Source organism: Temnothorax longispinosus, chromosome 4, assembly GCF_030848805.1.
Source record: "Temnothorax longispinosus isolate EJ_2023e chromosome 4, Tlon_JGU_v1, whole genome shotgun sequence".
NCBI lineage: Eukaryota > Metazoa > Arthropoda > Insecta > Hymenoptera > Formicidae > Temnothorax > Temnothorax longispinosus.
In genome coordinates, this window is record NC_092361.1 from 15,872,803 (window position 1) to 15,895,978 (window position 23,176).

At 39.6% G+C, this 23,176-nt stretch overlaps 1 protein-coding gene across 2 annotated transcripts in view; it reads right to left on the bottom strand.

Annotated features, from left to right (window-relative positions):
• The window catches only part of LOC139811595 (uncharacterized), a 29,504-nt gene extending 9,576 nt beyond the window's left edge, over positions 1 to 19,928 (bottom strand). The window contains exons 1-4 of one of the 2 annotated variants that reach the window (XM_071775889.1): positions 15,763 to 19,928; positions 14,928 to 15,184; positions 918 to 997; positions 2 to 104 (exon numbers count right to left, since the gene is read on the bottom strand). In XM_071775889.1, coding sequence (XP_071631990.1) covers positions 2 to 104; positions 918 to 997; positions 14,928 to 14,950 — 206 coding nt within the window. In that variant the 5' untranslated portion in view covers positions 14,951 to 15,184; positions 15,763 to 19,928. Of the gene's footprint in view, position 1; positions 105 to 917; positions 998 to 6,155; positions 6,884 to 14,927; positions 15,185 to 15,762 lie in introns of those variants that run through there. The other variant, XM_071775890.1, reaches the window with a different exon arrangement.
• Positions 19,929 to 23,176: the final 3,248 nt, after the last annotated feature.

The following is a 23,176-nucleotide window of genomic DNA, read 5'->3' on the forward strand; positions in this document are numbered from 1 at the left end:
CCTGCTATCGTCTCGAACAATGTCGTGTGACTTGCTCGAAACCTGGATGCCTCTCCATTCCGCGTCGCTCCTTTCTATCGTCGTCGTCGCTTGCAAATCCACGCCTAAAAGGTAAAAAAAGGAAAAGTTATTATTTTGGATTTTGCACAGAAATTCTAATGACACGCAAACCTGCCGACACGCAACGTCGACAAAGCTCGCTAATAATGCGTTAATAATAACCAAACACGTAAAGTCACTATTCCGTTGCAACGCGAAGATTTCTCAATGCCTTAAATTCAAGTGACTGCCAAGTTAAACACTTCCGCCTTAAGAAATTCGGTTTTGCAAGAAAAACGCGGGTGGTAACGTTAACGCATGAGAAGCAGCGGCGTAATTGCGGCTCTACGAAGAAGACAGGTTGTTATCCGACACGCTACAAGAATTGATGCTATTGAGTAATTACGCGATTGATGCGCCTCATATATGCGTTTTCTCCATAATTGGAACATTGAGCACACAAATTCAATCCTTCGGAAGAGGAGATGAATAACTCGTTATTACACAGAAAGAGCGATAAATGCAATTGTTACATACTTAAATACAAATCACTGCCGAGTGAATTACAAAGTCGGCGCGAACACTATCGGTATCTACTAATCACTAATCGCTATTTGATCATTCTCAGGCTGCCGCAATTAAGATATATTAAAAGATAACAGATCTGCAATTGAATAAGCATGGTTCATTGGCTACGACTGCATCGCGAACAAAGCATCAATTTCGCGTTTAGAAAATCGTTTCCTGCCTGCCAGCTTAATCGTCACGTTGTACGGTTTCATTGCTAAATAATCGTTTCATTGCACCGATCACTTCCGATCGCGTCATAACTCGAAATATACATTGTCGTCGTATGATTCTCCGTGTGGGATACCCACCATTCTGAGGCCTGGTATCGCCCGATCCTGCCACCAGCAGGACCACCACGATCTTCAGCAGCTGCATCCGCATTTTCGCACTGAAACAAAAGTCAAGGAAAAAATATTTTAAAATGAGATCTAAGAGACCGCGTCGAAAAATTTTGTTCAACTTCTTTACGAATTCTGGGAACTACATCGTTGAGGACAATGCGCGACGAATTATAAAAAGGCAAGATCGTCTATCTCGCGAATCTCGATTCGCGAGGCTATAGAGGCTGTCCTCGACACGATGACCTACACTCAAACGCCTGAACCTGATCTTGAGCAAACAATCTAGATCTCGGATGGATCTCTCGTTGCCCCGCGTCACATCGAGAGAACCAGTCAACAGGAAGAGAAGCCACCGGTCGCAAAAAAAAAAAAAACGATCTTGCGTGATTGCCGAAAGGAGCGATTGCGAGGGAAGAAGCGACGGTCGGAAGCGGTGGAGCAAGCGCGCGGAAGTCGTAGGTTTTAATTTTATGACCGACAAAGATGCGACGCTTGCGTTAATATTCATGCGGACGGATACGCGTCAGTTATATATTGCAAAAATTCGTATCTGCGTACTGTGTACTTATGTTTCAACAGTTGTTCTTACGATAATCCGACGATACAAGTGCTTTATAAAGTGCGAATAAATAATAACTGAATGTTATTCTCTAATTTATTGTAGTATAATTTAATTCTCTTTCTTTCTCTTTCTTCGCTAATTTACCTCTTGTTATTTCACAAATAAAATCATGTATATAAACGGTGATGTAAGAAATAAGTTTTCGTGTTATTTATGCATATATAAGACGCATATTAAAATTTGATATTAAACAACGTTAAAACTGACGTTGCATACTGTCATGCTGACTCTGACAGAGATGGATATCTAAATCAAGTATTCTTTATAACTATTATACATATATGAATTTTCAGTGACCGTAGATATGAGAATACCCTCGAATTCCAAGAGTTTCGCTATCGGGCAAAATAATCAAAAAACTCAAAATGCATGCGATCGTTAATGGTTACCACTGACGCAACTGTCGAGACGGTTGACTCTTGGCGAGTTTACATAGACTGCGTGACGTGAATTTCTGATCACCGATTTGTCAACTAAGGTCTCGATTGAAAGTATATTCGTATTCGATGCTCATTTCCGATTGTTCCAATCGTCTATGCACGCGGAATGCGAACAATAGCATTACTTTACCATTGACGTAAGTTAAGCATTTATCTGCGCAATTCTAAGTTTCTAAAAAAGACTTTTATCTGCGTTGCAGACGTTACGGCACGAAATTCGCGTAGACGTCTGCAACGCAAATAAAAATCTTTTTCAGAACCTTTTAAAACTCTAGTAAAAATTGTGACAATCGTCCCCTAAATAAGAATTGTAATCAATAAATACAAATTAAATATTTATACAAATTAAATTCGAAAACTGTACATCATGCAGATAAGATTTTAAATATCGTCTGTAGCGGTCGCGGACGCGTGACGGCGCGCGGCAGGGGGCTGCACGATCATAAACGAACGGAACGTTCTTTCTCCCGCGTTGAAATCTCCACAACCGAAGGTTTTAACGAAGGCTTTCAACCTCGGCCTGAAGGAGCCCGACGCACTGTAAACCCTAACATTAACATCACGAATGGAATTCTCTAACGATCGCAGCTGATTGTCACGCAGTTGTTTCTTTTTTTACCGTTGCATTTTTTTCATTTTCATATTCGTGTCCGCTAACGGTACCGAACGGGCGTCGATCTTCTTCGGGAGTCCATCGTATGTGACGCCGCCGCGTCGTGCATCTCGAGGGGAAACGTGAGCGGTCGAAGTGTGCGAGAAGTCCGACAAGACATTATTCCATCGGTAGAATAGCCGGTAGAATCCGACGCGCGAATTCTACGAGCAAGGGTACCGTTAACCATTTGAATGTTTCTTCACGAACCAGAAAACCGCTCGCAGGCGATTCTGCCGAGTTGCAAACAGTCTTGTCAAGAGATTCATAATTCTGAACGAATTTATTGAGTGATATATTAATCAAGCATATATTATCAATTATTTCATTGCTAAGTATAAACATTAGAATTTTAAGCGTGTCGAGTTAGGTTTAATTTTCAAATATCATGAACTTTTCGGGGGTGTTGCGCGAAAATATATTATTTAAAATTAATAATTTAAAAAATGTTAAATAACGAGATTATTATTTGTCAAGCTTATAATAACTTTATTATATAGCGTGTAGTATAATTGCTTTAATTTAAGATAATATCATCACGAGAATCGGACAAGAATTTCAATTTGGATATAATTATTTGAATACAATTGATAGTTTCATCTCTCTTTTTAATGAACAGAACCGTTGTACGCAACAATAATTATTATTATTCATGCTCCTTTTATTTACGCACTGACTATTTTCGGTGGCGAGCACGCGTAGCAATTTTCCGAAACGTTCTAGCGTAAATAGACGCAAATGCACTTACAGGGAACTATAACTCTCCCCTCCCTATAACCCATTCAACTCATTCAATAATGAGCGGTCAGCGGAATTTAATATTTAACAAGAAATAAATTAACAGATTATAACCAAAAAGGGAAACGGTAACGCAATATCTTGTAAACTCATTAAATGCATCAGCAAAATATTACTTCCTTAAAATCCGACATTATCATAAATTTTATAGAAGATGTTCAAATGAAGAAACAGGAGTACTTCGAAACGTATCGATCTCCAAGCCGACGCGACGGTTTGATAGAGGGAATCGCCGAAGATTATTCGTGATATTCCCGAGATCGCTGAAAGAACGAGATCCCCGTTTCCGGAACGCTGAACGCCAGCGGAAAAGATCGCGCGCGCAATAAAGACACGCTATTTATAACAAACAGATTTGCGCTCTAACGAGCGTCGAACATCCATCGCCGCTAGAATTAGATCACGGCGGATAAGAAACGAAACGAGACAAGGCATGAAGAATGGTAAGAACGATCGGCTGAGAGGCACGTCTCTCGATCCGGGTCAGTAAAGCGCATTAATTTCAACGCGACCAGATCGGATCTCGTTCAGAGAGGATAGATAAGCGGCTGTGTTATGGAAATCAGATACGCCTCCACCGTGACCGTTTCGCGCAATGGACGGTTTTTTCACGCAAAAGTGCCTCTTATTGATCTTTAATTTAGCCTACATTAATAACGATAATATGCTTGCTGTTTCGTTATCGCGAAAGATGCAACGGTTATCTTTTCATCGGCATGAAGCTTTCATTATGAGAAACAGTTTCATTGAAGCGTGAAAGACTAAATAATTCAATGACAGAGAGATAAAGGAAGCGAAAGAGAAGAGAACGAGCGAAAATTGAAAGTATTTATACGAAAGTATTTATAAGAGAAATGTAACGACAATTTACCCTTTTTTGTACATGAGTGAATTTAATCTTTTGCCGGAACATTAATAATTTCAAAAAATGTGTTTAAGATAATAAAGTATTCTGTGATATACAGGAGTATATCCTTGGACCCAGTGCCAAAACAGCGGCTTTAGCACATGAAAACAAGAAAATATCTAATAAATATACATATGTCTAAATCTGAATGGTTTCGGAGTTATAAGGTATTGAAGTTGCTTTTGTAAGGACACAAATTAAAGTAAATATTGTTTAATGTTCTTTATTCTGTTTAAAGCTTTACAAAATGTGCTAAAAAATTCCTCCGACTTCACCACACTTTCTAGCACGAATTGTTTCGAACCTCTTGAAAAATGTTCAAAGTTTCACGGATGACAACGGCAGCATTAAGTTCAGTTGCTATAGTTCTAAATCGTCGTGGATCTATGAAGTCGACGGAGGAATTTTTTAGCACTTTTTGTAAACCTAACTCCAAAACCGTTCGGATTTCAAAATATGTTTATTAGACGTTTTCGACTAGTTTTCATGTGCTAAAGCCGTATCAGTTTTAGCACTGGGTCCAAGGATACTCTGTATTTAATACGATTTTGTTAGAAGTCGGATTGAGTTGCATTAGCAAAAACACATTTCTATATTGATATTTTATAAATTATGATAACATAAAAGAATATGTTTAAGAACTAATTAAACTTTGCAGATGTAAATATAGATAAATGAAATTTTAATTTTCTGGTTATTTTAAATTTATGGAAATTATGTATAATTTGACGTTAAATCGACAAAAAGCTTTAATGATAAAAAGATAATTCCAAACTTATTTTCAATAATCAACGTTCGATCCGCTAGAAATAGGTCACGAGCATATTAAGATAATCTGTGCATTCATTTTCAGGCCTCTTTTGGAGCGTGGCGTATAAATTCCAAAAATGGTCCCATTACCTTTAATCACCTAATGAGACAATATAGTAAGACATCCGTGCAACACGATTCAACAAGTGTAACACGTAACGTAATGATGCAAAAAAAAGGGAGAAACAGGAAGGAGAGCAGCGTGCTCTTCACGAGGAAGTGACTGCGAGCTGTGGCGCAATGAAATAAATACAAGTGTAATTTATCAGCTATAACATATCTTGAATCCTGAGCCGGGCGATGCTTCTGTTCGTTTTTGTAACCTAACGTCGTTATAAATGTTATAATATCTCTCATTTACATTTCTCGATAACAGGATAATATCTTCGCGCATCCATTAAAATTCGCAACCGTTATATAATTATAAATGCGGAAATTCATTATTAATTATTTTGAACAAATTCCGTTATTTTTGTATCTGTTATCTTTAAAACGAACTTTTTATAATATCGTAATATAGCATTTAATAAGCGTAGATAATATTCGTTCAGGCGGTTGCATGTTGCAAAATGCAATTGATATTTTTTTCAAGGAAGGATATTTATGGACCAATGCACGAGCCGGCAAACGCAGACAAAATTCATTCGGTTAATAATCAACATTCGATTGAGAAAAATTAAGAAAAACATCAATCGAGACTATCAGCAAAGATATTGTAAATATTAAATTACATTTTTGCTCATATTGATTGTAACTTTGTTTAAATTTTTCTAAAAAAAAAAAAACCAATTATTATTTCATTTATGTGGTGCATTTTAAAATAATTTTATTTATGTGGTACCTTTTAAAATAATTATATTCGTGCAAAATATTTACAAAAAAAAATTGAAAAATTGATAAAAAGCAAATGTTTAAGCAAATTCGCATAATTCAATAAATCAAATATGCTACTTAACAAAGGACATCAAGGTCTTACCTTGTCACAATCAGTTAATTTGATGGAGCATCGAATCACTTCAAACGCGATCGCTACACACACCCGACGATCTCGCGGAGCGCCCGATCGCGAAAATAAACGTGAAACGGCTTTTACCGTGCACCACCGAACCTACCCGAATCCGCGCGTTAGCCCTTTGACTATCACCTGTTCGGAAGAAAAGAAGAAATACCACCGGAAGAAACTCGAAAGCTCAGAATAAACTCCGGAATCCGACCGGGTATCGCGATATTCGAAAATTCGCGACGAGAAAAAGGAGAAGAACAGATCGCGATTTTGCGACACCGGACGAAGCGGACTGAAGCGAGGAAGAGTGTCGGAAGACGCGTGTCGACTACCCGGACGATCTTTCGACAATGGTGCACGGCTGACTGACTGTCCGACAAGTCGTACTCGCGCGTACCCAAGTTGGAGAAGGTTGGAGAAGGTTCGTAGCGGGCCGAGGAAGAGGGTATACGGTGCACGCGCGCGCTCGCTCGCCTAGCCGTGAGGAGGCGAGCCGAACGAAGGTGGAGCGTGCCTGGCCGGCAGCGTGCGCGGGCCTTAGGACCCGTTATACCCGACGGTGCTACAAGATCCGCCCGAGTTGAACAACCTTCGCTCGTCGCCCGTTGTCGCGTTACCGCCGGGATATACAACGCGTATATGCTAAGCGCGCGAGCGAGAGGCTCGTTGCCGCTGCCGCCGACGACGATCGATGCCCGAAGTGGGTGAACTTGACGTACACGGTGCACACGCGGGCCGGGCGGCGATACGGTATATCTCTCGAATGCCTCGAGCGTTCCCGTATCCAGGGAGGGACGGAAGGGCACGAATTTAAATTCGATTTGTTTCCTGCGACAATGGAACCGGAGTGCACTTTGAAGATAAGTGCTCGATGAAGCACTCTGGGAGACGCAAATTCAGTCATGTTGAAACTTGCACGTAAAAAGATTCTCAGCATTTACTTCATCGTCATTTTACTCGATTCAAAATGACATGATACAGCACGATAGAAAGTTATATTTTCTATAAATAGTAATTACGTTATAATAATTATGTATAATAAGTACGTAACGCAAACGCAATAAAAAAAAAAAAAAAAAAAAAAACTTTGGAATCCCATTTGCATAAAATAGAGACTACAAACCATAATAACATTAATGTTTCAAGGTTCGTAATTCTAGAAGAATAGGGGGAAAACCGGGCATAATTACAAGCAAAATGGCGACATCGAACTAGATCAGGAAGTCGACATTCATATTAGATCAGGAAGAAAAGTGAATAGCCGAACTTTCACGAGTATGGATGCTGATATCAGTATCAGCATCTATGCGCGCCCGTGAAAGTTATAATATTCATTTCGTTGTTACGGTGCAATAAACACCGCAATGCTCCAGATCGAATTGATACGTAACGGCGAGATGCGTATTTTATTGTTGACTGAACAATTTTCGGCACAACGTCAGTCAAAAACGAGAACACGATCAAACTTTTCAGACTGAGAGCAAAATTTATATTTTTATGAAAAAATTAAATTATTTTCGAAAGTGTTTTTATCTTTTCAGTATTTTACTTTTACATAAAAATATATTACGAGTAAAAAATTATAATGATATAATAGTTTAATACAAAAAATATTGAAATATTTAAAAATTCTAAAAAATAAAGAAGCTTCTCTTTTCGTGCATCTAAACGGAATTTTCTTTTTTTTCTATCCTTTTCATTATATCGTAAATTACCTAATGATAATTTACGAGGCAATTAAATAATAACCTCACAGAAATGTGCGCAGAGTTTGGATTGGATAACGTTACCACGAAGAGGCGAGTCAGATAAAAATTACTGTTAGTTAATGACGTCGAGCAACTTTGTTCCAGCCCATCCTTTAACATCCTGCACACATTCTGACAGCATGATGAAGGGTTCACGCTATCGGTGATGAGGCGATGCGTGATGCTAACCGATGGTTAATTCAGGAAGTAGTTTTTCCTGAATGCGTTGGAATGCGAGCGGGTGTCGAGCACGGAGAGGAGCGCATTCCGAGCGACAGCCAAAGCCGAAGAACACGATCGATGTGCCGCGACTTGGAACGGGATCCAAAAAATCGGTGCGGGAGGAGAACCGACGCGCGAGATAGAACATCTCCCGGTCGACAAAGATGCCGTGTGGCTCTGTTCTAATAGCGCCAGAAGTTTCCAGTGCGTGCCAGTGATCCACTTGTCGCGTCGTAACGCATAATCAGACAATTCCTGGTGTACGCGGGAAAAACATTTGCTTCCGTCTCGCCACGCGGACGCGCGATTCTAAAATCGTCGTAGTAACTTTATGAAAAAAAAAAAATCGCGTAACACTCTGCACTCGTATAATCACGTACGGGCTTTTTCATCGTAATAACGGCAAAAAACGGCGAATGCGTTATCTCAGTGAGTAAGGATACGCTGAATTACGAGTTAAGTGGTTCAACCACCATCTGCGGTCTTGAAGTAGAATAATAAGCAGAGAAAGGACAAGTCATGGCATTTAGTGGCAAAAGAGCTGCTCGTAAATCTTCTCTTATTTTTTTCACTTACTTCTAACACACTACTCTATGATTGTAGTTCCGAAAGTAATTTTAATAGGAAAATGTCCATTGAACGCTTCGCGACTCTGCTTGTCATTCCTCTCGCACGGTCAGCACAAACTATATATATTTCAAATAAAAGAGAAAATTTAAATTAGATTAATCTCAAATTAAAAAGTGGAAATTAATTTCCGCAGGAGTTTTACCAACGATAAATAACAGACCAATTTTCAAAGCCAACTCATTAAAAAAATTTCTACAAAATATCTACGACTCGTCACACGGAAGCAATTTTATTCTTTTTATATAAGTCTATTTTTTTTTCTTAATAAGTAAAAATAAAAATATTGGAATTTACCGAGTCCGTTAAAGGTATCAGTTTTAAGAGCCGAAAAGAACCAACGGCAACCCGGACCCGGAAGATACGTAATAACCGAACGCGCCGGTCGGCTGTCCCAGAATCATCCTCCGCCGCCTCGGCTCTTATGTGGGACATAGCGGCACTTCTTGCGGGCTTAGATACCTTCGCCGGCTGACAGCAAGTGGAGTCGCATCGACGTCATCGCCGGGGAACCATTTCTGAATTAATTCCTACGCGAGCGCGTCTCGGGCCTAAGATTAATGCCCGAATGTCTCTCGCGATGTGGAAAAAAAATGATCGAATCACCGGTCGGCGGTAGATGACGAATGCTAATATGAATTGCAAATAGCGAGCAGTTTTAATTCATCGCTCGAGCGCTTGATAAATAGGATAACAGCTTTTGATGTGCAACAGAACGTTAGACGGCTGGCAAGGCGTTGAGGAACAGTGAAATAGTAATAATATGATAATTAGAATTTGTAATAAAGCAAACTCATATTGCCTTTAAATTTCTTCTTTTTTTTCGCGGCTCCCATATATTCTTATTATTAAGCCGGTAACTGCATTATTGCGTAATTAACAATTAATCACGATTGAAAGCAGGCTTCAAGTAATTGTGCGAACATTTGATATATTGACAATTTCCGTATTGCTTCCTAGTTCGTTGAAGAATAAATGGAAATAGATTATATATTCCTTTCTCGCTTTCCTTTCTCGCTTTAGAGGCATCTTATTACATTTATCCAAATCACTACCTTTGATTACATTTTCCTCGTCGATATAGACTTGGAGGAATTGCTTTATGCTTTCCAATTTTCATCGAACACACATTCGTCATATGCCCACATAATTCAGATGTCCGATGGACTTATATAAAAACAATGAATTATAGTGACGGTGAATTATAACGCGATCTCGTGGTTTGTTTTATATTTGCCGTGCCATCGCACAAAATCACACGTAACACTTTAATAATGTCACTGTTTGACAGCCGGACGAGGCAGTGGTCATTTAAAATCACAGAGCTGTTGAATGCATCATTGTCTCAATTGTAATAACTATACCTCTACTTAAAAATTGTATTATTTTTAGATGTTTTTTACCACGCCTTCGATGCTCATTCTTGTGTTCTCTGAGCTGGCTGAGTGAATGACTTCACTTCTCTTTGCTGTTCAAGTTTTGACCGTCATTTCTGTTTCAATTATACTACAAACTATGATTAGCCAAAATTTCACTTGGATATTCTCACGAAAAATTACACTATCTGTAGATCACCCAACCTAGGAAGTATTCACCTATTATTACTCGTCGGAGATGAAATTATTCTGATTTAACTGTTACCGCATCATTGATGAATTAAAGATTGTTATAACGTTAACTTACGCACTGTACCTTAACTTAATCGCGTTGTGCTCTCCAAAGTCCACCTTTTACTTTGCTTGTTGACTTTAATAATGAATTCTAGAGATAGAGATCATACTATAATAGTTACGATTATAAATAGTTATATTTGCAAAATAACGGTTGTCTTTGTCCCGTAATAAAAAAAAATTAAAATTATATAATTTCTTATTATGATTGACCTCTTTCGGATCTATACGTTCCGCAAACAAGCAAAATTGCGTGATTCCAAGACGTTAAAAAAAAATCACCACACTTTTCACGGCAAGTAAATTTTATTTTTTTCATTAATTAAAGAAAAAAGAAAAAAAATTCTTGTTTTATTAGAATCGCGTACTCTTATTCCTCTTGGAACGTAAAAATTTAACATAAAGTAGGTAACAACAAATTATTTAACAAAAATACTCTCCCGATCTAAAAACAAAACAAAATGTAGTCCTGAAATAAATATGTTAGATTTGTAACGTGCGATAATCAGTCATTTATCGAAATTGATAAAAAAAAAACGGAATATATTCGATATTTATCGTACACGGCACGCGAAATATTTCATAGCGACAAGAAATCAGCTGGCGCGTACGGCCTTGGCGCTTTTTCGTGGCGTATAGCCGACCACTCTGTACACAAGGTCATGGTGTTGCCATTCAAGCCGGTACGTAGCGGCGTTCGCTGCGTTCCGCGTATGCGTGTTATTAGCCTTTCGAAAGGAAAGGGGATGCTGGATAGCTCAGTGGTAGAACGGTCGCCTGTCGAGCGAGAGTCTCCGCGTCCCCGACCCTGCTATCCCGCTACGTAGTAAAGGGAATTTTTAGAGTGGAAATTTATTCCACCAATGTAATGAAACGAGAACCACAAAATCCCAGTATAACTGAGTAATAACATCAATCTCACAAATTCATGGTGTTTTGCATTATAGTAGGGGACGGAGTCCCCCGTATTAATAAGAAAGAGAACAAGAAAAATCCTTTCCGAGATGAAAAGTTCTATTCGTCCCATGTATAAAATCAGCAATTATCATTTTGCGCAATTAATTAAAACCCGTGATTAATGATTCAACATCGTAACAACAAACAATTTGTTTATCGAAGCAAATATTTCATGCAATTTATTATTTTATTTTAAGAAAGAATCGCGAAACACACGATATCAAATGGGGATTAATTATTTTATTTTATTTTCAATCAAGTGATTTAATTAATTAACGAAAAACCGTGATATATCTATCTTTTATTAATGATATGTACTGCGCGGTATTTATACGTCCGAAATACGTTACGCGTCGTGGATTTCGATTGTATGTAGGTATATGTCCGGACGATCCATCGCATCTTAATTAGCAGTTAACTTGACTTTATTAACCGCATCGTATCGGACGGTATCAGAATGTTATTTTTAAATTTTACGCTTATTAACAGAACGATCGAGGATGCGGAACGAATCGGCGCTGAGTGTGGCAGCAATCGCGACGCGTTTAATTAGCAAGTATTGTCATAATTAAGTCCGTACTTTAATATCTGTCAGCATACAATCGGTATTTATATATCGGTGATTTGTTAAAATTCTTTGCTGTCCTAGATTTGTCCGGATTGCTGTATTATATGAGTTATTCTTGACGTCGTGTGTGTCGAGGAGATCGTGCTTAATCGTACTTTTTCAACATTATTCCTCTGTCACGATGTAGTAAAGTGCATATTGCGTGCAAGTAAGGTCGGAAATGCTACATGTGAAGTATGGTACGATTATCGTGTTCTAATGATTAGTACGAACGATCGTAATTACCCGTGTTTTCACGTGTGAGTGTTGTGTGAGTACCGTGGGCAAAGAAACAGCAATAGAGAAGATGAAAGGTTCGAAAGACATTGGGCGACGATGGAACAAGAATGGAATAAATAATAGATTATTTATTATTTTTGTTTTTTATCCGTAAAATTAATCGTTTATGTATTCCAATTCATTTGAATAACTCATATAATAATTCATAATCATTTAGAGAAAAAATAACTGTTATCTACGAAATTTTATTACGAATTTTATTAAGAATTTGTACTTATATAAAAAGCAATGTTTGTTTAAATTAGGTAATTATCTCTTATTAAATATCTACTTAAAAAAGAAATGAATAAAAAATATGTTATGCGCAATAATTATTTCTTAAAATATTGATTATTATGGACGCTGCTATAATTTGGATTTTATGTTTGTTTTTACAGGTCAATGTAATGTTACAATGTCCGCGTTGCGCACAGATGAGTGTCAAATTATCTCTTTGTTAATTAAAGATAATAAATTTATGAATATCACAGATAGATATAACATCAAGCTAGATATAAAATCAAGCTCATAAAATATTGTTATATCAACATATCATTAGTTAGGTATATCGTTATTATTAGTCAGTTTATATTCGTACATTTCACTTCGTAAAAACATTTTATGTTTTAAACAGCAAGCGGAATTATATAACTCCAATTATTATTAGCGTCAATTACAAAACGCATAAATCACGTGAAGTAATTGTCGCGTAATTAATCTTGACACGAAGCTATAACAATCACTCAGAACTATCGACCGTGGATCATATTATCGCCACGTTGATCATCGTCGAACTAATAAGGGGTTGCTCGTCCCGGTGAGCGAAATACAAGACCAAACGTAGCATCATCTATTCCGAAAGATGATATCGTCGGAATTTCTGATTACGATAAGCGTAATTCGTGGGACGTATAGATCGCAGATACAAATCGCGGACGTGCTGCAAGATAAGATATAGCAGAAGCGCGAGGAACGATCAGAGGACCGGTATTTGAGCAGAAGCGGTAATTGGCAGCACCTCGACTACTGCGTGTTATTATCGTGTGCATGTATGTACACACATAGGATAAGGAAGAAATTCCGATCAGAGACTCTCCAAGTATGTCGAAGCATTTTGTGAAAATCGATGACAGAAGAAGACCAGAAGCGAGCATCGTTTTGACATCGACATTCATGAGAGATGTGAATTGCGATGAATCTAACTTCTAACTTGTATATAAATGCTTTATTTCAAATACTTTTGAAAAAAGCATTTTAAAATGAAGAATAGAGAAACAAATGCGGCTAGTAATATTTACTTATTAAATAATAATTATTACAACATTTTAGAAATTCCAACGTACTTATTTAAGTTAGCAAAATATCCTATAGATATACATATTCATAATGTAGTGTTGATAAGATCAAATAAAGAATCGAATTTATCATCAGTCATTAATCCTGAAGCGCAGAGTGAGTCGTGAAAGTGATCGTTAATTATCGAGTTTAATAGCTATTTAAATGGCTTGTTTGTAAACAGTCATCACAGCGTAGAGTCATCTAACAGTGATTTCCTTCATGAAATTCAAATCAAACGATCCACTTCGTTTCCTCTAACGGACTCTGTAGCATCCTCAATCTTTCCTACGTGTATTTCATTCTCTCACTACAATGTAGAAATTTATGCTACATCATCGACGTTTCATTTCTCACGTAGGATATAAACTGCATGTAAATGCATGTAAATGCGTGGTATTACCGATTATTCAAAGGCATTTTGCGTTTGATCTTAGAAATAAAATATGGGAATATAGATGATACATTTGAGGTAATTACGTCAAATTGAGATAACTAAAATATCTTGCAACTACAAAATCTTATTTTTTTCATTCTTATCTGAATGAATATTGTCAAAAGCGTCCGATATCATATTGAAACCACAAACACAACCCAATGAAATTAAAAGCCATGAACGCCGTGAAACCACGAATATCGCAAAAAAGTAAAACCACGAAGAACTAAGACCGCAAAAAAATGAAATAATACAATATCAGGGCAATAAAATAAGCACGAAGCTTGATATAAACTCGATACAAAAACAACTTCAACGTCAATGAAACTTGTCAGTATCAGGTTGCTTCTCACTGATGAAGTAAACTGAAATATTCACGAAATGTCGGAATAAAATAGAATAAATAAATAATAGACAATTCACACTGCTCGGAAATCAAATTCAATTGTCGATGAAACGCTCTGCATAAGTCACCATATTGTTATGGCTATCTTCCCTATGTTTTTTTCGAAAATTCGATGATCTCAATGTATAATAAATGTTTATTACACATTCAACTGAATGTGCTAATTGTCAAGTCCCTTTATAGGTAGAAAATTTTGTCATTGTCTGCTGTGCAGATGTCTTTGTGCAGAGAGAGAAGAGATCGCAGAAAAACCATAAACCTACAGAAGAAAAGAATATATTTTAAAAATCAATATACACCTACTAAAATTATAAGAAAACCCTAATTTTTATCAGATTTTCGAATCTTCATGAATATTTTTTGAAGAAAAAATCCTCTTTGTAAAAAACCACCCAAAACACATTTCATTCAAACGATCAATATTTTTTATCTTCAATTCTTATATTAATTACGCTTACCCCTTTCGTATAGTGCGAGTCATTAATTTTCACGATCGGCTCTTGCTGGTAATTTTTCGTTGTTTAGCGATTCTCGGGAATGCGGAAAAAAATCCTGTAACTTCATATCCCAGTTCCTTCCGCAGTCTTCGATCAGGTACGCTGATTCAGCTGGCGGGAAAACGATCGTACGATGATACGCTAGCAGCCAGGTATTTCTCGTATTTCAACGGGACGTTTACATGGCCGGCAAATTTTTGTGAGGCGAGACATCTGATCTGAAAGGCAAGCCTGGCATGAAATATCAGATTGACGGGCGTTAACGTGGAACACACAAAAATGTCGGAAAATATGGACTGTTTCGAGAAATATTTGCAATTTTTATGTGACAAATTAGAATTGATCGTCATGTTAATTAGTTTTTCTTCACACGCAAATTACTGTATGTAATCGCAATAAACATCATCTTCAAATAAAAAAATTTGTGTATATATATGTGTGTGTATATGTGATGTTTTATTTTATTATATATTATATTATATTATGTTTTATAATATTTTTTAATTTAAGTTGGATATTTCGCAAAAGAAAATAATGATAACAATAAATAACGAAAATAATACTATTAGATACAAAAAATTCACGTAACATATCTTAGCAACATTTAATTAAAAAATAACTTTGTTTTTAACGAGTGTTTATTCACGATTGATCTATTGTTGTGACATTAATATACTAATGAATAAAAATTGCGATCTAAGACTCGATACTCCAATGTCATTTCCGAAATTCTTGTACCGCGAGCTACACATCTTGTTACAATTATGCAAATGTTTTGCGAGTACAATATACCTACCTTCGAGCCCTCGATTTTTCCACCCTGTTTCTCGTTCGTTCGATCCAGGACGCGGAGCCTCCAGTTCTAAGCGAAAATCCCGTTCCTCCTCCCAATAAGATCCCAATCTCCTTCCTTCGCTTAAGCGTTATTCAGATACGTGGAGTGGCGCATCGCGATTAACGTCAGGCTGATTTATCGCCGTCTCAGCGCGAAACCGTGCTACGTCCATCAACACTTCATTTAATAGTTCCTCTTGAATGACCGGTGTAGACACACAAGAACTTAATACCCGCGACAAACCGCTTCTCCACACCTGCCCACGGGTGTCCCAATAGATTTCACCATAATAAAGCGCGTCCCGGCACTTCCTGTCCCGGGAAAAAATCAGGATCGTTCGACGATCTGTGCACGCCGTAAATTCATCCGATTCATCGTACCCCCGTTGTAACCCGTTTTTCCTTTATTGCGCTCGTATAATACGGCGCCGACACGTTGACGAGCGAGAGACTCTCAACGTCATTCGCGCAATTTTCTCCAACCCGCCAGTTAATCGCGAGTGTCGAGTACCTCAGGTTGATTGCGCCTAAGATCTTAATATCAAGCTACCGCTTTTGCCAGATAATCGTACGTTCTATCAAGCGACACACGGCGGCAGATGCGGGACATGCTTGCGCTGATCTCAATTTTATTTTTACCGCGTCACGTAATATAGAGCGATACGCTTATTGATCTCCTTTAGAGAGCTCTCTTTTATTCCTTTAACGTGATCCGAATTTCCTTCGCCTTTGTATTATATCCCGTCTACTCGCCGGATTTCCCGTCGGGAATTTTTCTTCGTGCGATCGTATAATCGGACGCAGATCGCTGGATTCCGTTCGATTTTAAATCGTAACGCCGACCCGGCGCGTCGAGATTAAAATGTACGCGCGATCGAAATATACGATAAGAGAATAAAGGCGATGAAGTTCCCTCGGCGTGATATACAATATCAACGGTTGCGGCAATTATTGTAACTGTTGTTGCGCCTTTGTCGTTTCACACGACTGGCATCGCGCTAGCACCGCTCTGTGAGAGGTCATTCGTTCCGTAAGTGTATTCCCATTCTTCTACGAGGAACGGAAATCTACCTGCTCTAATATACCTGGCCTGGCCTTTCATCGAGCCGTCATTAGCCGCCGCCGCCGCCGGGCCGCGCTCCATCGCGATCCGCGGCCGCGCTCTTTTTTCGTCCGCTTCGCCCCCTTCGAGCCGCTTTCACGAGTGGCGTTTCTTGCTCTTGCTCTGTCCACGCTTCAGTTCATCGTGTTTACGACGGCACTTCCGGCCCGGGGGATCCGCGCCGATCGCTCCAATTTTCCGTGTTAAGCGCGAATTTCGCGGATGCTCGTTATGCAAATCGAGATCCGCAAATCGAGTAACGAGCAGACGTTTTTTCGAGGAACGAATGATATTTCCCGCCTCTTGTGTCCACGAGCCGTAGAATAAATTTCCGCGGGATACGCCCCTCTTTTCCAGCGATTTGTAACTCCTTATCGGTATCCTCGATATCCGCGCGGCTTTCTCCGGAGGTATCTTCGGGCGCCTCTTAATTTACATCGCGGCCGGGGCAATATTATTCTCGTGTCTAACGTGCTTTTACGAACGCGCCTCGCATGCTTTGTTAGGATAACGGAAATACCTTCGGGCGCGATTTACCTGTTGTTATATTCTCTCCCTCGACTTGTGCGGCACGCGCCGTTGAATCGCCGGTTATAGTTTCTCGTTGCGGTCTCTTCGCGTCTCGTTCAGGCGTCGCTCGACGATACCGCGGTATAGATGGAGACATTCGTTTTTATAATCCCTCGTGAAAACCCGGAAGATATATCTCAATCTGACAATGACGGACAAGTCTCTATTTTTGTCTCTTTTTCTTCCTTCGTCTCGATTCTCGTTGTATTTTTACACGATAAAAACAGCGCGATGTTTTCTGAGCTCCTGAAACTCTTCCTCCGATCCGCGCCTTGCAATCGAACCGCTTACAGTTTCCCGTCTCCTTCGTTAAAAAGAAGACTTCTCTTTAAGATCAGCCTTGGCGTCCGTTTTATTATTCGAGAAATCGTAGCGACGATTTCACGACTCGTCGTAAACACGATCTACGAGAGCTCTTATTACACCTGAAGCAGAACCACTTCGCGGCCCGTCAGGGCAATATCTTCGATATCGCGAAGATTGCCTCTTCTTCGTACCCTCTCGCCGCACGCGTCGCTATAATACCGTGTTAAATTCACCGCCGACGTCCTACGTACATTTTACAAGTCCGCTCCAGACAATTTCTCTCCAGCTCCTTCTCTCTCCCTCTTCGCTTCTTCCTCTCATGAATTTACTAGACACGGATGTTTATCGCGCTCGCCGTGTCGACAACGTTCCCGGATCCTTCTCTTGCTCGTGATATCCGATATCGGTTCCCCTTCGCGGTTTCACGTGATGGCTTAGCTCGCGGCGGTTACCGATACAACAATTCGACGCAGTCCCATGCGATCGATACCCGATACTCCTTACCGCGCCTCCCTCGCGCGCGCGTTCCCGATCTCGTCTCTCGGTACGGTTTACTTCGGCCCTTTCTCCTTGCTCTTACCGGGTTATCCGCCTCCGCAACGCGCGACGATATATATCATCTGCGTCTCTTATTAAAAGCTTCCGCGCCGGCAAATCGCGCCGCACGTTTCGACCTCCGACCCCCCGGTCACGAATCCTGTTCGCGGCGTTTCGCTTCGCCGCGGTGATGAAGCGTCGCTGTGTTTCCCTCCGACAAGCAAACGTCTCTTCCCTTCATTGTCCTGCCGCTTACGAGTTGTATCGTCGACGTGACGGGCGTAGCCTCATCAACGAAGTTACTCTTCCGCGTTTCTGCGTCCGTTCATATACCACGTCGAATGTGTTGTCGTTCCTAGAAACCCTTTACGCGCAGCTTCCCAGTGTCCCAGTGGGTTCAATTCAAGATCTGATTTTTATGCTTACCGGTCGCTTCGTGACCTTCAACCCCCGGCTTTGCAGCTTCGCGTCATGTTTCCGTTACTCTCGCCATCCAGTAGTTCTCTCGGCAATTTACACGCGGATATCATTCACGAGCGGAGTTAAAGCTATTGTACATTCACACAGAGACGCAGTAATGTAATAAAGATATTATACAATCGTTCACTTTCTGATAGAATTCTCTTAAAATTCTGAAATTCTTCCTGAATTCTCCTGAATCCTTATTATCGCGCCTCGTAATCGTTCTTCTAACTTCGTACGGCTGAGACTATAAGAGATCGATGAGTAATTGCACTCAAGTACTTCGTTCTTATTCCGTCGGTTTAAGGATCGATATTACTGTCCGCGAAGCGCGCGGAGCCTCTTGCCTTTGTAACTACTGTCTACTCGACGAACGCCGAGATACTACCGAGACGAGCCGGAGATAGCTTCTCTTTTGTGGTGCAGACAGGTGCTTAATTGTGGGAACGCGGCTCCCTTTTGCCTACATCATTCACGGCCTCGTTCGTTTAGTATTCCTCCTCCGTGTCATTATGTCGACGCGGACACTTTCCGCATCCGATCTCTTTCTTTCTCTCTCTTTCTCCCTCTCTCGCTCGCTCCTACCTTCTCTCCCTTCGCACGATTCATTCAAGGAACAAAAGTCTCGTATTATACACTGGCCGCCTGAACAATTACGCGGAGTAATCCGCGGTTCCCAGAACTAAATGCGACTTTAATATTATACTTCTCCACGACGGTCTCGAAAATGCAATCCATACATTCTTCCCCGCCGCTTAATTACAGGCATGGAATAAATTAACTTGTTTTTGCGCTCGAATCGTAGCAAGAGCTGACATTACACGATCTTCAGTGTAGAGTGGTATTCAAACGAATTGGAACGCACTTTCTTCTTGCCATTTCTCAAAGCCGTCCATACCTAGGGACGAGATGTCTCATCCTTCACGCTATTCCGAACTTGCAAGGTCGAGGCACAGGATGGTCGTTCTACGATGCAGGGATAAGCTTCTCCGTGCTTGAACCACCGTCGCGTGCCAACTTCATTAGCTTCCCTTTCGACTCGAGCTCTCCTCCGTCCGCGATGGGATCTCAAACTTTGTTCGGAACCCGGCGCTTGTTTCTCCCAGTACACTTCTCCAGTATCATCTAACAATCTAACTAAACTTCGCGGATGGTGGAATTACACTGAGGCTAGATGGTGTCGAGCCGCCCCCGATGTAGCTCCTTCTTGCGTTCGCTGCACAGTCGGGCCATTTAATAGTGGGGATCCGGATCCCTTCTTTCGCGCTGGCCGGCGGACCTGCTTGCCTCCTCGTGTCCTTGCTCCAGCGCGATCGTGATCCTCGATATACCAGGCGTGTTTTCCTCCCTCCTTTATCCCTCTCATTCTCACGATCCTCGGCACTACGCTCCGTTTCTGGCTTAAGTGCGAATCCGTGTCGGATGAAATTTTCACTAAATGCTATTAACGTTTATTTAAATGTTTAGGACTCCACCAGTTTAGGACTTTCTCCGTGTATAATAACCAGGTTTCTTTAAGCTTATAAGAATTAAAAGATGTTCATTTGTACGTATATCTAAAATAACGCGAATCTGCAGAACAGCTAATTTCGTCGAAATTACATTCCGAGGTATTGCTATCGAAATAATTGCTTAACTGTATTAAAACTTGCATACCAAAAATTGACTAAATTTCCGAATATATTTGCATTGCCAAAAAATACATAATATATTTATGTTAAATATCTAATATACTTACAAATATATATTTAGAAAATAAATTCTAAATAAGAGTTAAACCAATTCCGTTTACAGTCTGCATATAAATTAATGTGGAACTTTTCTGCTATAATAATATGATGATCCCTTGAAACTTGAAATAATCAAGAAATGTTTTTCTGCAATGTACACGTAATAAAAAAATGTGTCATCTAGAACAAACGCTGCTGGCTATTGCTTTCAAGTTTGCAAATTGTACGTCATCGAACGATCGATCCGCAATCGTGTGTAATCTTATCCTAGTCATTTTCAGCCGTGTTATTCGGCCGCGCGTGGGAATTTCTCTTCCAGAGAAAATCACCGCGAAGGTCCCACCTGAAAAAGGGCGTTCTCACGCGAAGCGCGAGCTCGAGTGGTTGCTAACATTGGACATTTTCTAGAACGGCGACCTCGATCCCCGCATATGCCGCGTTCCGCTAGAGCGGAAGCGTCGTTTAATACGTACGAGATCGTTTCTGCGAAAATGTCCTACCGGGGGTGAGGCGACCCGACGAGGGGCTAAACGTGCAATAGCTGTCACATGCTAAACGGTCAGTGTAATATGGTAATCCTGCGTGGTAATTCGCAAGGAAACAAGCAATTATAGTGCCCAACACTGTTTGTTAATCGAGTTCCCGTTTTCTTTCGTAGCTCGTTCACTCGTGCAACGTTTATCACTCGAATCACCATAATTTCGCCATAAATAGACAGAATTATTTTAATATCGTTGCATGCGATGGTCACCGAAAGTAGAAAGAAGTAAACTCGCGGTGTATTTGAGAAAGGATCCAAATAACAGTGGTTTATCAAGGTAAACATCTTAACGGACCGCGGTGGTGTAATTTGGGTGATTTACGAGGTATTTTAATACGGGATTCTCTTGATCTCGCCAAGCGAGAGAAGAGTCGGATAATTTAATCAACTGCACCGCCTTAATTACAGAAATTTTGAAGAAACGATAAAGGGATAATAATAATAATAATTTAAGTCTCTTTAATCGATAGCTCTTTAATCAGCTTGCTAACAAATTATCTATAACCACTAGTCCATAAGAAATAAAATCTATTTCTGACATCACAGAAATACGTGTCTCATTCATCTATATGTCTCTTTAATCGATGTAATTAGCTTACTAATAAGTTACCTAATAACGGTACTAGTTAAACAGGATAAAGATAAAATCTTATTCGAAAAGACGCAAGAAAGAGATAAAAATTGAGTGTAACTAGACTATCTTTCGAACGCAACTTCCGCACTTGCATATTTGAATTATTCTGTTTTCCCCCTTCACTTGCATAAATTGTGATTTTAATTATATGCACTTCCTATCCATAGATTTTTCATTCTTTATCAAAAGTCTAATAAAATTCTACGACACACGGTGAAAGCCGGTCCTCCGTTCCAATTCTGGTTATCAATTTATATTACATTGCTCTTTTATAATAAACATCAAGGTTATTGGGAATGAAAAGCGATTGATGGCCTGAATGTAAGTGTCCGCAAAGTAGGTCCGCGCTTTTCAACAAGCAAGATATTTGCCATTTGATCGTCACATATGTACAGCTAATTACATTTTCCCTCTGTGCGTACTGCACACATGAAGAACGTAAGAGGAACATAAGTAAAATTGTTTTATTAATTCCACACTTGACGATTATTTTTATTATCCCCCGTCGGAGTCTATATAAATAATAAATCTTGGAATATCTTATAGATTATTTATGTTTCTGCAGCATCTATAACAATGTTTCATCACAATTCAATTTTCAAATACTCAACATGACGTTGTAGTACTCTGCGACATAAAATTTATATAAGCCAATTGCTGTTTGTGATTTTAGAAAAGATTACCGTGTCTCACGCAAGATTGATTGCCGTGTCACGCACGCTTTAATAAGCGCGTCTTATAAACGCAGGACTTTTATATTAAATGAAAACCATTACATTTAGTTTATGACGTATGCTATATAAGCTTAATAAATTTTACGGAGCAAGACGGTTTCTTAAAAGTCATGCAGCTGTTGAAATTACGTAGACAGATATATGCGAAGAAGCTGCTCCAGATACGTCAAGAATAACGTTTGTATCGCGTAAATCGTTAAATATGATATTCTCCAGGAAATTAAGAAATCTCTAATGCAACGAGAAAGCGCTCTCTTTCCTGTCGTAAGAAAATATTCGCGAACGATATTGAACGCGCGTTGTAATAGCTTTATATATTGCTTGCGCTCTTCGCGAAAATAAATGTAATTAACCGAGGGATTAAACGTTAAATAATCCACTTGACGCAAAACGTTTATCCGTAACGTAACGTATGCCGCAACGAGAAGATTAGAGGAGTAGACCCTCGGCAGCGCCCATCGCGCGTTCCGTAACGCGAGGTGATTCAGTCTTCAAACGATCTGATTAGAAGAGGAGCGCGTACGCATACTGGCCGCATGTATAATTAGGGTAACAATTATGATTACGGTAAACGCGCACGCGGTTGCCCCGAGTTAACGCGCCGCGTCGTTTAGCGTAACGACGCGACGTCTTTCCTTCGCGGAGTTTACGACCGATTAAGTATAGATTAGCGTAAAACTTACGAGTCTCATAAATAATAAAAAAAAACACGTCCGTTTCGTACACTGTTAAATATTAAAGGATTAAATTTAAACCAATA